General features: G+C 36.6%; 2 protein-coding genes across 2 annotated transcripts; one reads left to right on the top strand and one right to left on the bottom strand.

Moving 5' to 3' along the window:
* LOC110928458 (probable pre-mRNA-splicing factor ATP-dependent RNA helicase DEAH5) lies at positions 1-5,417 on the bottom strand. The gene is made up of 2 exons (XM_022171482.2): positions 2,156-5,417; positions 1-521 (listed from the first exon to the last, which is right to left on the bottom strand). Exons 1-2 carry the CDS (start codon positions 5,323-5,325, stop codon positions 128-130), a joined length of 3,564 nt encoding a protein of 1,187 aa, XP_022027174.1. The 5' UTR covers positions 5,326-5,417; the 3' UTR covers positions 1-127.
* Positions 5,418-7,052: 1,635 nt separating this feature from the next.
* LOC110928407 lies at positions 7,053-7,493 on the top strand. Its single transcript, XM_022171422.1, has one exon. The coding sequence runs from the start codon at positions 7,053-7,055 to the stop codon at positions 7,491-7,493; it is 441 nt and encodes a 146-aa protein (XP_022027114.1).
* Positions 7,494-14,011: the final 6,518 nt, after the last annotated feature.

The following is a 14,011-nucleotide window of genomic DNA, read 5'->3' as shown; positions in this document are numbered from 1 at the left end:
TACAGAAAAAAGATTTCAGTGGATAAAAGATCTTCAACAACAGAAACTACACTCCATGTTCAAGTAAGTAAATTACAAAATAGAGGTATACTACCAAACCGTTTGTAACAAAAATAATAAAACCGGTTCAAGCCCGTCTTTTACTCAACCGCCAGGAGTTGGGTTCATGGTACCTATCATAAAGTGGCTCAATCCGCTCTTGCCGCTTGCGTTTACTCATTTTTGTTGGGTCCGACACCTTGAAGAATCTAGGGGCCAGCTCAACAAGCCATTTGGGATCGATGACAGTAACCTCACGCATGTACTCTTTTGTTGTCATAACCAACTCGTGATAGATGACCCAATCGGGCTGTCTCTGGAAAAGAGCACTGCTTGGGTGTATATAAACGGGCTGATTCTCAACTATGGTCCGGTATCCTTCTTGTGGGTCCTTCCTTGCAGCGTGAAAGAAGAAACCGGCTGTTATTGCCTTGCGTATTTTGGTGAAATTTCTCCCGGCACTTACAACATCCAATTTGTACCTGATCAAATAAAGGGCAATTTAGTAATTAATAGAAACATACACAATACAGGTTATCAAAGGTTGAATGTTTTATACAGTTAAGTACCAAATAACAGAAAAAGACGAGACCAGTGCTTAAACGGTTAAACCCTTTGTGTAATACATTTTAAAAAACTGAACAAAGGACAAATATTTTATAGGGGTATTAACCCGTGCACAGCCAAAATATCTTCTTTTTTACGATTTTAAAACCCTATGAACAATAATATGTTTTAAGAGGGAAAAAGGAAAGGGCTTTGTCAGCATCTATCTATATCAAAACCCAAGGTCGATAAACAAATCCACGTAACACATTAAGATTAGAAATTGACAACCTTGTGTTATAAAGATGAATCCATATTTTTCAAAATAAAACTTTGAGTTAACTACACAGATAGTCCCGGTGGTTTATTGAAAGTAACGCCTTTAAGTACTAACTTTTTTTTGTAACGTGTTAAGGTTCTTTGGTTTCGTTTTTATAACACTTTGGGGTATTAAGGCCAACTGACGTTAAAATTTCTATTAAGTTTGAATTAAATGACTGTTCTACCCTTTAATAACCACAAGGACCGTATATGTAGATTAATAAAAATTAATTACAGAGACCACTTTTGTAAATTACTAAACAAAATAAAAAAACAAAAGCAGCCCCCTTGAAATCAGATTCCCGGTCATCGGTCACGATCACCGACTCCGGTTATCACCACCGTCGTGAAATTTTCTTATTCCGCCAGCACCACCTATGTATTACTAGGACCTATTACTAGGAAAAATTATAACATTTTGAGGAGAGGAATTTAGTGGGTAACGTCCAACATACACTCTTCCTCTGAACAATATACAAAGTAAGGAACTTCCTTCCTACGATTATTCCACCCTTGAATTTTGAAAGCATCAATATGTATATTTACAACTGCCATTCAAATTTATAACACAAGACTGGATTTTTAAACATAACAGAAGGGAATTAACAGAAATCCCATCACTAATTCAAGAAAAAAAAATCATTTTTCAAGTTTTAGTGTTTATTCTGATAAAATTATACAGCATAAATTAGGACGAAAGGGATATGGTCGGAAGTAGTGTAGGAGGCGGTGCACGGTGGAGGGTATGGCGAACGACGGTGGGTTCCGATTGCCGGTGGAGTTGAAAAGTGATGGTGCAGTGGTTCAGGTGGTGGTTGCAGAGGGTGGGTGTGTCAGTGGTTAAGGTTCGAGAGTCGGGGTTGAGATCGGAGTGGGGATTTTCCAGTGACGGAGATGTAGGGGTGGTATTGTAAAGTTTAGTAATTTACAAAAGTGGTCCCTGTAATTAAATTTTATTTATCTACATATACAGTCCCTGCGGTTATTAAAGGGTAAAACAGTCATTTAATTCAAACTTAACAGAAATTTTAACGTCTGTTGGTCCTAATACCCAGTGTTATAAAAACGAAACCACAGAACCTTAACATGTTACAAAAAAAAAAAAGTTAGTACTCAAATGCGTTACTTTCAATAAACCATAGGGACTGTGTAATTAACTCTAAAACTTTTCATAAAAACAATAGAACTTGATTAGCAATCTAAAAAAAGTCAATGGCGAAACAAAATTTATTGGTAAACGGAAACATACTTGTCCATAATCGAAAGAAGCTGCTTCCGGACATCCTGGGCCCGTCTAAGAGACCGTGACTGAACAAAATTTTCAAAGCACCACGGGCCCGAAAAATTTTTCGCTTTCCAAGCCTCATAAACTGCCAGCAAAGTGAGTTGATCACCTTCAGCTTGAAAAAACTTCGCCCTTTTTTGATCAGCTTGTGCTTGTTTTTCCCTAGGTCTATAAAAGATATTTCCAGTTTGAATCATTGCAATAATAGTCAAAATTTCATCACTACACCCCAAATCCACGCTGGCAAGAAGCATCTTCGATAAAGGCGGTTCTAACGGGAACTCCGCCATTTTCCGACCTAATTTCGTTAAAAGTCCTTCTTCATCCAAAGCTCCAAGACTGTACAGCTGTTCCATGGCGGATATAAGCGCTTGCGGGGATGGTGGGTCCATGAAATCGAAAGCTAGTAGATCGTTAATCCCCATAGCTTTCAAAGTCAAAGTAGTCAACCCAAGATTAATCCTCTGAATTTCCGGAATCGAAGTCGGTGACATCTCGTTATTGAAAGCACTTTCGGTGTAAAGCCTGTAACACTTTCCCGGGCCCGTTCGGCCCGCACGACCTGCTCTTTGCTTAGCCGACGCTTGCGAAATTGGAGTAATCACGAGAGAATCAAGCCCTTGTTTCGGGTTATACACATTCTGCTTAGCAAACCCGGGATCAATGACGTAAAATATACCATCGATTGTCAATGACGCTTCGGCAATGTTAGTTGCAACAACCACTTTTCGTTTACCTGGAGGCGCAGGCTCGAAAATCCTTGATTGCATTTCACTAGGGAGTGCGCTATAAACTGGTAAAATAATAAGTTCGGGTACATTTTTACCCAACCCTTTCATTCTCTCGTACAGACACTGACAAGCATGATCGATTTCTTCTTGACCCGTTAAGAAAACAAGAATGTCACCTTCAGGTTCGGTTAAATGGATTTGCATCACCGTAATTAAGGCAGCATCAAGGTAATCACTTTCGGGTTGTTTGGTATAAAGTATCTCGACAGGAAAAGTCCTACCGGGAATGGTGAAAATATTGCAGCTGAAGAAATAACCAGAAAATTTCTCGGCGTCTAGTGTAGCTGAAGTGACAATTAACCGAAGGTCGCTTCTTCTTTTGATAAGTTGTTTTAATAATCCGAAAAGGACATCGGTATGGATCGTTCGTTCGTGAGCTTCATCAAGCATGATTACGGAGTATTGCGAGAGGTTTTCGTCGATTAAGATTTCTCTTAAAAGCATACCGTCAGTCATGTACTTGATTACGGTTTCTGGACCCGTACAATCTTCAAACCGAATGGCGTAACCGACTTCTTCACCTAACCGACAACCAAACTCCTCTGCGACACGTTTTGCAACCGACATTGCAGCCACCCTACGAGGCTGCGTGCACCCTATCTTTCCCCTTGTGGTGTAACCCGCTTCGGCTAGATACTGTGTCACCTGAGTTGTTTTCCCTGATCCCGTTTCACCAATAACAACCAAAACCTGATTATCGTGCACAGCCTGAACCAGTTCCTTTTTTAACTTGTAGATAGGTAAGCTCTGTCGCTGTTCTTGAAGAGAAAGCTTTGACCTTTGACCGAAAGTCAAAGCTTTACCAAAAGCATCCTTTTTCCATTCTGGCATATCGTAAGCCGATAGACCAACTCCCCTCAGCTCTTGCGCCAGATGTCTCTCACCTGTTTCAGGCATTGGATCTTCCCACGGACGATTCAGATCTTTTGGAATCGAATCAAGCATTGTTCTTTGTTGTTGTTCTCTAACTTCTCTTCTTTCTTTAATAAGAGCCGACTGTAAAGCTGCTGCACGGCTCAAAGAACCTTCCGGATTTTTAAAAATTTTAACAGGTGACATGTCCATCGAGTAACGTGTCTGTCCTTGCAAAAACGCAGGCTCATCTTCGTTCAACTCAACTTCAAGCTCTTCTTCAGCACCTTCTTCTTGATAAAGCATACCATCGGTTTCATCATCGTACATCGGATACTCCTTCACACTCAAAACCCCTGAAGCAATCAACTGTTTCGCCTCCCATCTTTCTGGAGAACTCATTCGCTTCAACGGTCTGCGTGACGGCACACCTACATCTTCATCAGTTATCCGTATCCCCGAAAGCCCGGTTCTAGTCGTAGACCCGTTATTTGACCCTTTTGACGGATTAGTTCTCAACGACTCCTCATCTCCACTTTTCTTCAACGGCAACAAATCCCTCCCAGTATTCTGATCCACATCCCTCATTGACAAACTCAACTTCTGACCCGAAATCGATATCACCTTAACGAAAACCTCTTGATCTCTTTTAACAACATCTTTTGCATTAGCAATTCTCCTAGTCGCCATTTGTGAGACATGAACCAGACCTTCTTTACCCCTGATATCATTAAGCTGAACAAAACATCCACTATCCATAACTCGCGTCACTCTCCCTTTATACACATGATACAATTCCGGCTCGTCCGATCTATTATTATTCCCGTAACCCTTTCCCCTATTATCTTCATCATCTCTTTCGTCACGATCCCGATCCCGATCCCTGCCCCTGCGACTACCTCTATCATCGTCTCGATACCTATCTCTACCCCTGTTACCACCCCTATCATCTCCATCTCCTCTTCTTCGGTCGTATTTATCGTGTTCGTGTTTATCGTACCGATCATCGTTCTCTCTCTCCCTTCGTCTATCCCTGTCCCTGTCCCTATCTCTATCCCTATAATCTCTACCACCATCATCACCATCTTTATTTCTTCTCTCTCTTGCTTCTTTCTCAATCTCCTTCTCCAATTCCTTAACTCTATCCTTAGTATCCCCAATATTTAAAGCCGGAAAGCTCGATTTCGGGGCATTATCATCACCTTTGGGACCATCTTTATCAGATTTAGACTTCTTTTTAGGGGGCAAAATGGCGTGAATGATGGTTAACAAAGTGCGAACGAAGTAATCAGGCATTTCAGCACCGTTTTCTTTCAATTTAGTATCGAATTCATCCACGGTTTCGCATTTACGACCTAATTCGGTGATGAATTCGGCTAACACTTTATCTCCAAACCCTAAGTGTGATTCGAGTTCAGTACATACCTTTGATACGAGCGATAGATACTCCAGTTTCTTCAAGCTCGGTTCTTTCGTTGCAGAAGAAGCCATCTCGTCAAAATGAATTAGGGTTTTCGACGCAGGCAGATCGAAGAAGGTATAGAAAGATTTTCGCGTTCGTTGTTTATCTTTTTATATGCTTAGGTTTAAAATTATAACCGGCAGACAAATAAATACATTTAAATAAACAATAATTATTTGTTAGAATATATAAATATATATAATGGAAACCAATTTCTATTGCTTAAACACTTTCAAATAGCTATAAAAGAATTCAAATTAAACAAAAAACACATAACTTTTTAAATATATATAATAAATAGGAAAAAGATCAAATAGGAAGTCAATTTTCGCTAGGAAGGATAGGAAGCCATAGGATTATGACATGTGGCAAATTTTAAAATAAAGAGAAAGGGTATTTTAGTAAATCCAACTCCTTCCTTTTCCTTTTTCAAAACCCAGTAAATTCAAAAACCCACCATTTTCAAAACCCACCATCTTCAACTATTTCTTCAATTTCTATCTCAATAATCACTACATTATAGTGCGATTTTCATCACCAATCAATGATTCAGAACCCGATCAACGTGTTCTTCAGCTTTCAGTTTAATTTCATAAAAAAATATCGTTTTTCCGGTGATTTTGGAGATAATCACTCGATTCGTTCGATTCGAGCGTTGATAAGTGTTTCTATCATTCAAATTTCGTCAATTGATGAAGAAATCGGCTTCGATCCATGTAAGAAATTCTTTAATTTCATTTTCACGATCTGGGTTTTTGATTTATTCATTGCGTTTTACGATCTTTGCGGGGGTCCGGGGGCGGCAGCCCCCGGTAGCGGGGTCTCAGGGGCGGCAGCCCCTGGCGGGGTCCAAGGGGCAGAGCCCCTGGCTAGGGTTGACAGACAGTTTTATGTGTCCATTGCGTTTTAGAAATAAGAGAGTTTTATGTGGTTTCTGGCTATTGCGTTTTAGAAAAAAACACATTTTTAAGTGTTTTTAGTCATTGCGTTTTAGGTAAAACACATTTTTTAGGTGTTTTCAGTCCATTGCGTTTTAGAATGAGTCATTTTTAAGTGTTTTCTGGCCATTGCGTTTTACATATAAGACATTTCTTTGTGTTTTTGGTGCATTGCGTTTTAGGTAAAACACTTTTTTATGTATTTTCTGGCCATTGCGTTTTACAAATAAGACATTTCTGTGTGTTTTCTGGCCATTGCGTTTTACAAATAAGTCATTTCTTTGTGTTTTTTGTGCATTGCGTTTTAGGTAAAACACATTTTTATGTGTTTTCTGGCCATTGCGTTTTACAAATAAGACATTTCTTTGTGTTTTCTGGCCATTGCGTTTTACAAATAAGTCATTTCTTTGTGTTTTCTGGGCATTACGTTTTAGAAAAATGTCATTTTTTAGGTTTTTTTTTTCATTGCGTTTTACGTAACTGGTGGTTTTTCTATTGCGTTTTACGCAACTGGGTTTTAAAAAAAAAATTTAAATATAGCAATAGTATACTCGTTTTAAAGATAAAAAAACGCTTGTTTTTTTGGTGCAATTTTTATAAAAAAATAATGTCGTATGAAAGAGTTATTAACGTTTAGAAAATGGGGGGGAATTGAGGAGAGAGAAACTATTGGCTTGGATTGACTAGAATGCCCTTGAATAAACTCACGCGCATCTTTTCTTCTTTTCAATTTCCCTGATTTAATCTTAGCCCTTGATGTGTTTGAATGGAATAACTGGGTCCCCAAGAAGGTGGGTATAGTAGCTTGGAGGGCCGACATGGAGAGGTTGCCGACCATGGCCGCGTTGGCGAGACGAAACGTACCGGTGCCGAACCAAATGTGTGTTCTGTGTGGAGATTATGCAGAGACATGCGATCACATTTTTGTCTCGTGTCACTTCGCTCAATCGATATGGCAAAACTTGGCAATTTGGTGTAGGATGCCGCCGATAATAGCATTTGGTATCAAAGACCTACTCACATTGCATGGCCCAAGATCGAGCTCGAGGGAGAGTAAAGCTATCCATGCGGTCATTCTTGTCACCTTCTGGTCGATATGGAAAGTACGGAATGAGGTTGTCTTCAATCAAGCGGTCCCGAATGTCGTTAAATCCTTAGATGAGATTAAATCGATGGCGTATTTATGGGTGAAGAGTCGGTCAAAAATGGCTTCTCTTTCATGGGAAAATTGGAGCCGTTTCAATTTAGGGGCTATGTAATTTTGTTTTGGTGTTAAGTTTGGTGTAAAACGATGTAAATTTGGATTGTAGCTTCTTGCTACTATTAATAAAATTTTTGTCGGCCGTTCAAAAAAATCTTAGCCCTTGATTAACTTAATGGATGGTCAAGATCACTTCTTATCCTTCCTAGCCAAATAAACTTCCTATTGTATCTCCACCCATAATAAATAACCCGGTTTTGTAATCAACCGGAATCTGTTTTTTTAACCTGTGTTTTATACCGATCTCATTTGCTCTAAACTCCGGTTTTCTACACTTCTATGTTGTAGAATCGAAAAAATAAATGATATTTCACTACGATTTTTCAATTTTCAACAAGTTGAATAATCAACGTAAGTAAGATGTCTCCTCTTTAGTTCAAGTTCTGCAAAATAAAGGTATAGACGTCTTTAAAGGTAGCTTAGTTTATCGTTTAAAGAGATAGGAGGATTTGTAGTTATTTCATCCGAATATAAATTTGAGCAGAGAGTTACTTAGATAAAATCTTTTTTTTAGACCATTTCTCGATTTGTGTGTGTCATTCTATATATACTTTAATAATGTATTTATTAATCAGTTCAATGAAAAAACGGTTATGGTTTATTACAATCCACTTTTCAATTGGAAAAGATATATGTTTGACAAGTTTTATAAAAAAATGAATTTTTTTTATTTTTTGATCAACAGTAGGTTTAAAAATGGGCTGACCCAATCTTTACCTATATTTGATAGAGCAGACCGGGCTGATGGTTCGTAATATTGAGTTGTAGCCTGTAAGTAGTCCTACGTATGGTTTTTGTCAGAATAAGTATGACCCGTTAATCCATTATTATGGGTCGTTGCTAAAAGGTTTACGTTTTTGGGCTCAGGGATATAATAGGTTTCATTGCTAGGTTTGTTTTTATTCTGTAACAAGGAGATAGAAGGCACCATTAGTTATGAGTCTCCCAAACGGTACACCATTATTATTGATACAACCAGAAGGTCCAGAACATGCTTGCATAAAAACATTGAAGCCAGTGGTGAAACCAGAACTGGTCCGAACCGAGCATTTTTTCAATCGAGCTGAGTCGAACGAGCAAATTCCGAGCATTTTTCGAGCAAGCATCAAACGAGCGTCGAGTGCCGAACAATTTGAACAGCCCTACCAACGACGTTGCATTATATCGGCTAGGATAACTTAATTATAACTATTAAGGATATTTTTGATGATGTTGGTGTTAAAAGTAATTAATTTTACCAAGATCATGGTATGACTTATCAAATGATGTTTTATTAACTCAGTTGATGATTTACTAAGTATTTTTATGTTTGAGTTAATTCCCAAGTGTAATTAAACTGTGTAATTCAAATAGTTTGAATGTGTTTAATTATTAACTATCTGCTATGGTTTATTGTGTAATTCAAACGAGCTTATGGATGGTTTAACTTTGCAGGGTCAAACAACATGGTTAATTAACTTGATTATGGTCACTTGACTTGATTATGGTCAAACAGAATGGTCATTATTTGAATAGAATGGTCGAACAGAATGTAATTCAAGGCTTGAACTGTTTTATACTTAGGTGATTTAAAAAAATTTGGTTGGTTTGACTTTGCAAGGTCAAACAGCTAATGTTACTTGTGTGATTCAAAACAGATTTTGGTTGGTTTGACTTTGCAGGGTCAAATTGTAATGGTATATTATGTAATGAAAGGCTTTAATTGATTGGTTTGACTTTGTACGGTCAAACATATAATGTTCCTTGTGTGATTCAAAACATATTTTGGTTGGTTTAACTTTGTAGGGTCAAATTGTAATGGTACATTGTGTAATTCAAGGCTTGAATTGGTCATTTGACTTTGTAGGGTCAAACTTAATGGGTCATTTGACTTTGTAGGGTCAAACAACATTTTGGTGATTCTAAAACATTTTGGCGGGAATCAATAAACGTACTTAGGGACTAAATTTTCAGTTATTAGAAGCCACAGAAATATCAACCCAATGGGTATAACTGTCATTTCATATTAAACCCAACATAAATATGATGTCATCAGACAACATGTTCCTAAATTGATGCATATTGGAAACGTCGGGGTGTGAAAATGATGAATTTTCATAATAGGGTTGAAAAGCGTCAATGTCAGTAAACCACAGGAACGCAAATTGCAGTTTACTCATTTTCTTACATTTTTTTTTCGATTAAATTACCTTCTTAAAATTCTTATACGACAACGTATGTGTATGGGCCATAATATTTTTTTCTATCTATGTTTCAATACTTATAACCGCCTTGCTTCTTTTAATTATGGCAACGCCGCTACGTGCAGGTAAAGGTGTTAATTTCTAACTCGACTCGAAACATGATACTAACCTAACACGAAATTCATGGGTTTGGGTTTAGTCTAAACGGGCTCGGGTTAGTTTCAAGTTGAACCCGCAAACTCGTTTAGCTAAACGGGTCGGTTTGGGTCAGCCCGATCAGGCTGGTGGGTTGACCTGTTTAACCCTTTTATATTATATTATATTTTTTACTATATGTTTTATGTCATAAATTAAATTGGATGTGTATTTTATGACATAATTATAACTTAAAAATGAGAAATTGACGTAATATTTTATAATTTAAATATATTAATTTACGAAAAAAAAAATAAATAAAAAAATTCGAGTTGAACGGGTCATATTCAGGTCAGCTAACGAATATTAGGTCGTGTTCGGGTTCATATATATGACACGATTTTCGGGTTCAGGTCGTGTTCGGGTTCGTCTAAAATTTTTAAGTTCGGGTCGGGTTAAACCCGCCAGCCCGGAACACGACCCGTTTAACACCCCAACGTGCAGGTGACCAAACTGTCACATCTTAATATGTTTTGTTTGATCATTCTGTAACATTTAACGCTTCTTTTATGTATTTAAACATGCTAATGTCACCTTAACAACATGTGTAACGAAGCTCGCAAACGTTCCCTTAACCATGTGGATGTCATCGTACGGCCGCCGCGAAGTTCGAAGTACTTTCCTCGTTTATTTTGTTTATCATTGATAATATAATAACTATTGGGATACCTCATGCTACATGACGGAAATTTAGCCAGTATCGGTTCTGTTCGTTACGATACAAGCACTCATTATAGCAACGAAAGAGAAGACAGAAATAATAAAGCCGTAATACGCTAAAAGGATATCGGCATGTGTTCTACATCGATCGGGAACAATGAAAACGAATATCGGTACCATGTTGTTTGGTCAGAATCGGTTCGTTTTGTTAGGGTATCGACATTCATAAAGCCTACAGTAACCAAACACTTTTATTTGAATTAGTTTATGTGTCCGTCTAACATATATAAAACTTTGAGTATATATATTTGAAAGAGTAAACTGCCATTTTGGTCCCTATGGTTTGGGCACTTTTGCCGTTTTAGTCCAAATCTCAAACTTTTTACATCTGGGTCCCTGTGGTTTGCATTTTGTTGCCATTTTAGTCCAAAATCCAAAAACCCCTTTTTTGACTGTTGAAAGCTGCCTATTTTGTCCTTTAGTGCAGGGGCATTTTGGTCATTTTTGGACTAAGAGTATTTTATTAAAATATAAATAAAGATTATATTATATAATAATAATAAAATATAACAAAAACCCATCTGATCATCTCTCCTCTCTCTCTCTACCCTCTCTCTTCTCTCTCTCTCTCTCTCTCTACAATCCAGTATAACAAAAACCAATCTGAGACGAACAAAACTGCCATTGTGTAACTTTTGCAAAGATCATGAACTTTAACTCTTTAACAAAAAACTGAGATAAAAAAAAGATCTATACTGGATTGAAGGGACAAGAACATCAAACAAGGATCATAAACTTTAACTAAAACAGAGATTAAAAAAAGATTCAGAATTATAAGAAAATCATAAAAAGAGTTCATTTTGACTTTTAGGTGTCAACCAAAGGCTTCAAATTCTTGTATAATACAGAGTTCTTTTAGTTTCTTTTACCTAAGTGACATTATCAATTTGTCTTACATCAAACAATAATTCTTGTAGATTTTAAAGATCAATGAACAATAAGCACTTAAACATCAAAAGTCACAGATTAATTAGTAGAAGATCAAAAAAAATCATATGCAGCAATGCAAGAACATTAAAATAGACTAAAAAGATCATAAAAACATGACCTCTAGCAAATTAAACATACACAAAAAAAGATCCATACTGAATTAGGAGAAAAAGATGAAATCTTTTCCATCTTTTCAACATCTTTCAGATCCAGAAACTCCAAATCCTTACTTCCAGAATCCACAGCAGTAATTGCAACAAAACATCACAAAAACATCAAATCTGGATAGGATGTGGTCATGAAACGGTGGTTGGTGGTGGGTTCGATGAAGACGGTTGATAGTGATGGTGGGTGTGCGACGAAGAATGGCGGTGGGTGTTAAGCGGGAAAAGATGAAGATGATCTAGATCTGGATCTAGAAAGGTTGTGGTGTTTGGGAGATGAACTAATAATGATAAAGAATAAAGAATAAACATGACTTTTCTTGCAGGTGCAGGTGGATTTCATACAATTTGGTTTAAAGATGTAATTTGGAATTTGATTTTGATTCTTGAATTTTGATTGAAGTTCTGGGAATTTGATTTGATTCTTGAATATGGATTGAAGTTTGGAAACTAGTGACAGTACCTTTATTATTATATATAATATAATTTTATTATTATTATATAATATAATTTTATTATTATTATATAATATAATCTTTAAAAAATGACTAAAATACCCTTGTACTAAAGGACAAAATAGACAGTTTTCAACAGTAAAAAAAGAGGGTTTTTGGATTTTGGACTAAAATGGCAACAAAATGCAAACCACAGGGACCCAGATGTAAAAAGTTTGAGATTTGGACTAAAACGGCAAAAGTGCCCAAACCACAGGGACCAAAATGGCAGTTTACTCTATTTGAAATAATTGATCCAAGACAACTTCTTCTTAGACCTATGAATATCAAGCCGTAGTTATCTAAATTTACCTCTTTCACCGGCGTTTTTATAAGTGATGTTGGTGGTAGAAATTTTAAAATAGCTAGAACTAATTCCCCGCGTTACGGGGTCGGGTTTTTTTAATGTGATTTGAGTGTACGATGTTTTTAAAAAAATTGCAATTGTTTTGAATAGAAAATAATGAACGATTACATGTCCAACTCTTTGGATGCTTCCAAAGTTGTTTGAGAAATCAATTGTAGTCGGATCCCATGGTATGTTAATGCAGTTAAACCTACATCTTACCGCAATTTTGTATTTATTAATCATAGTTAGATCTTTTTTTTGAACGGAAAATTTTTAAACCCCTTAATTCCAATTGAAGTCGGATCTCATAGACTGTTTCAAATCGAACTTTTCAACGAACTATAAACTTTTAGTAAATATACACACGACACAAATACTAAACTCATATGACTTCATAAAAATTAATTCTGTTTGTTATTCATTTTAATTTAATTTAATTTTAATTATAAAATAAGGATGCTACCTTGAAAAATAAAATTAATTAAATAAATATAGAAATCATGAAATTGCAATAATATTAATTTAGATTTTTCATGTAAATATATGTATGAATTAATGAGACAACGTCACATTCCACATGATTGAATATGATTATGTTTGTAAGTCGCCTACATGTCAATATAGTTTTTACTGTAGCGAACAACTTCTCCAATTATATCTAAATGTTAATAAAAGACTTCATTTAATGTCACATGGCATTCTCTTCTAAAATATTCTGTAATTCAAACCCCACCACTTTAAAATATTCTTCTCCTCTCAAACTTCTTATATTTTTCAACTTCAAACTTTATAAAAATTATGGATAAAAACGATGGGTCGGACCCTCGTTTGAGTTCGACTCGTACAAACAATACGGGGTCGGCGGTTAGGGGTGTAAATTTCTGACACGACCCGAAAACCCGACACGAACCTAACACGAATTCACGGGTTTAGGTTTAGTCTAAACGGATTCGGGTCAGTTTCAGGTTGAACCCGCAAACCCGTTTAGGTTAACGGGTTGGGTTCGGGTCAACCTGGTCGGGTTGGTGGGTTGACCTGTTTAACACATTTATACTATATTATATTTTTACAATATATTTTATGTTATAAATTAAATGGGATGTGTATTTTATACCATGATTATAACTTAAAAAGAGAAATTAACATAGATTTTATAATTTAAATATGATATTATTATATACATTTGTGTTTTTAAGTAAATTGTAATTTTAATATATAAATTTCTGGAAAAAAAAATTAAAAAATTCGGGTTAAACGGGTCGTGGTCGGGTCAACCCATGAAACTTCGTGTCGTGTTCAGGTTCATATGTATGATACGATTTTCGGGTTCGGTTCGAGATCGGGTTCGTGTAAAATTTTTGAGTTCGGGTCGGGTTTAACCCGTCATCCCGCGAACACGACCCGTTTAGCACCCCTACCGACGGTTAGGATTTACCTGATTCACAAACAGAACGGATACCCGAAACACAAGCCCCTTTACA

The sequence above is a fragment of the Helianthus annuus genome, chromosome 3, assembly GCF_002127325.2.
Source record: "Helianthus annuus cultivar XRQ/B chromosome 3, HanXRQr2.0-SUNRISE, whole genome shotgun sequence".
In the NCBI taxonomy this organism is placed as follows: domain Eukaryota; kingdom Viridiplantae; phylum Streptophyta; class Magnoliopsida; order Asterales; family Asteraceae; genus Helianthus; species Helianthus annuus.
The sequence above is the reverse complement of the archived record's forward strand: the minus strand, read 5'-3'. Positions and strand labels throughout refer to the sequence as shown.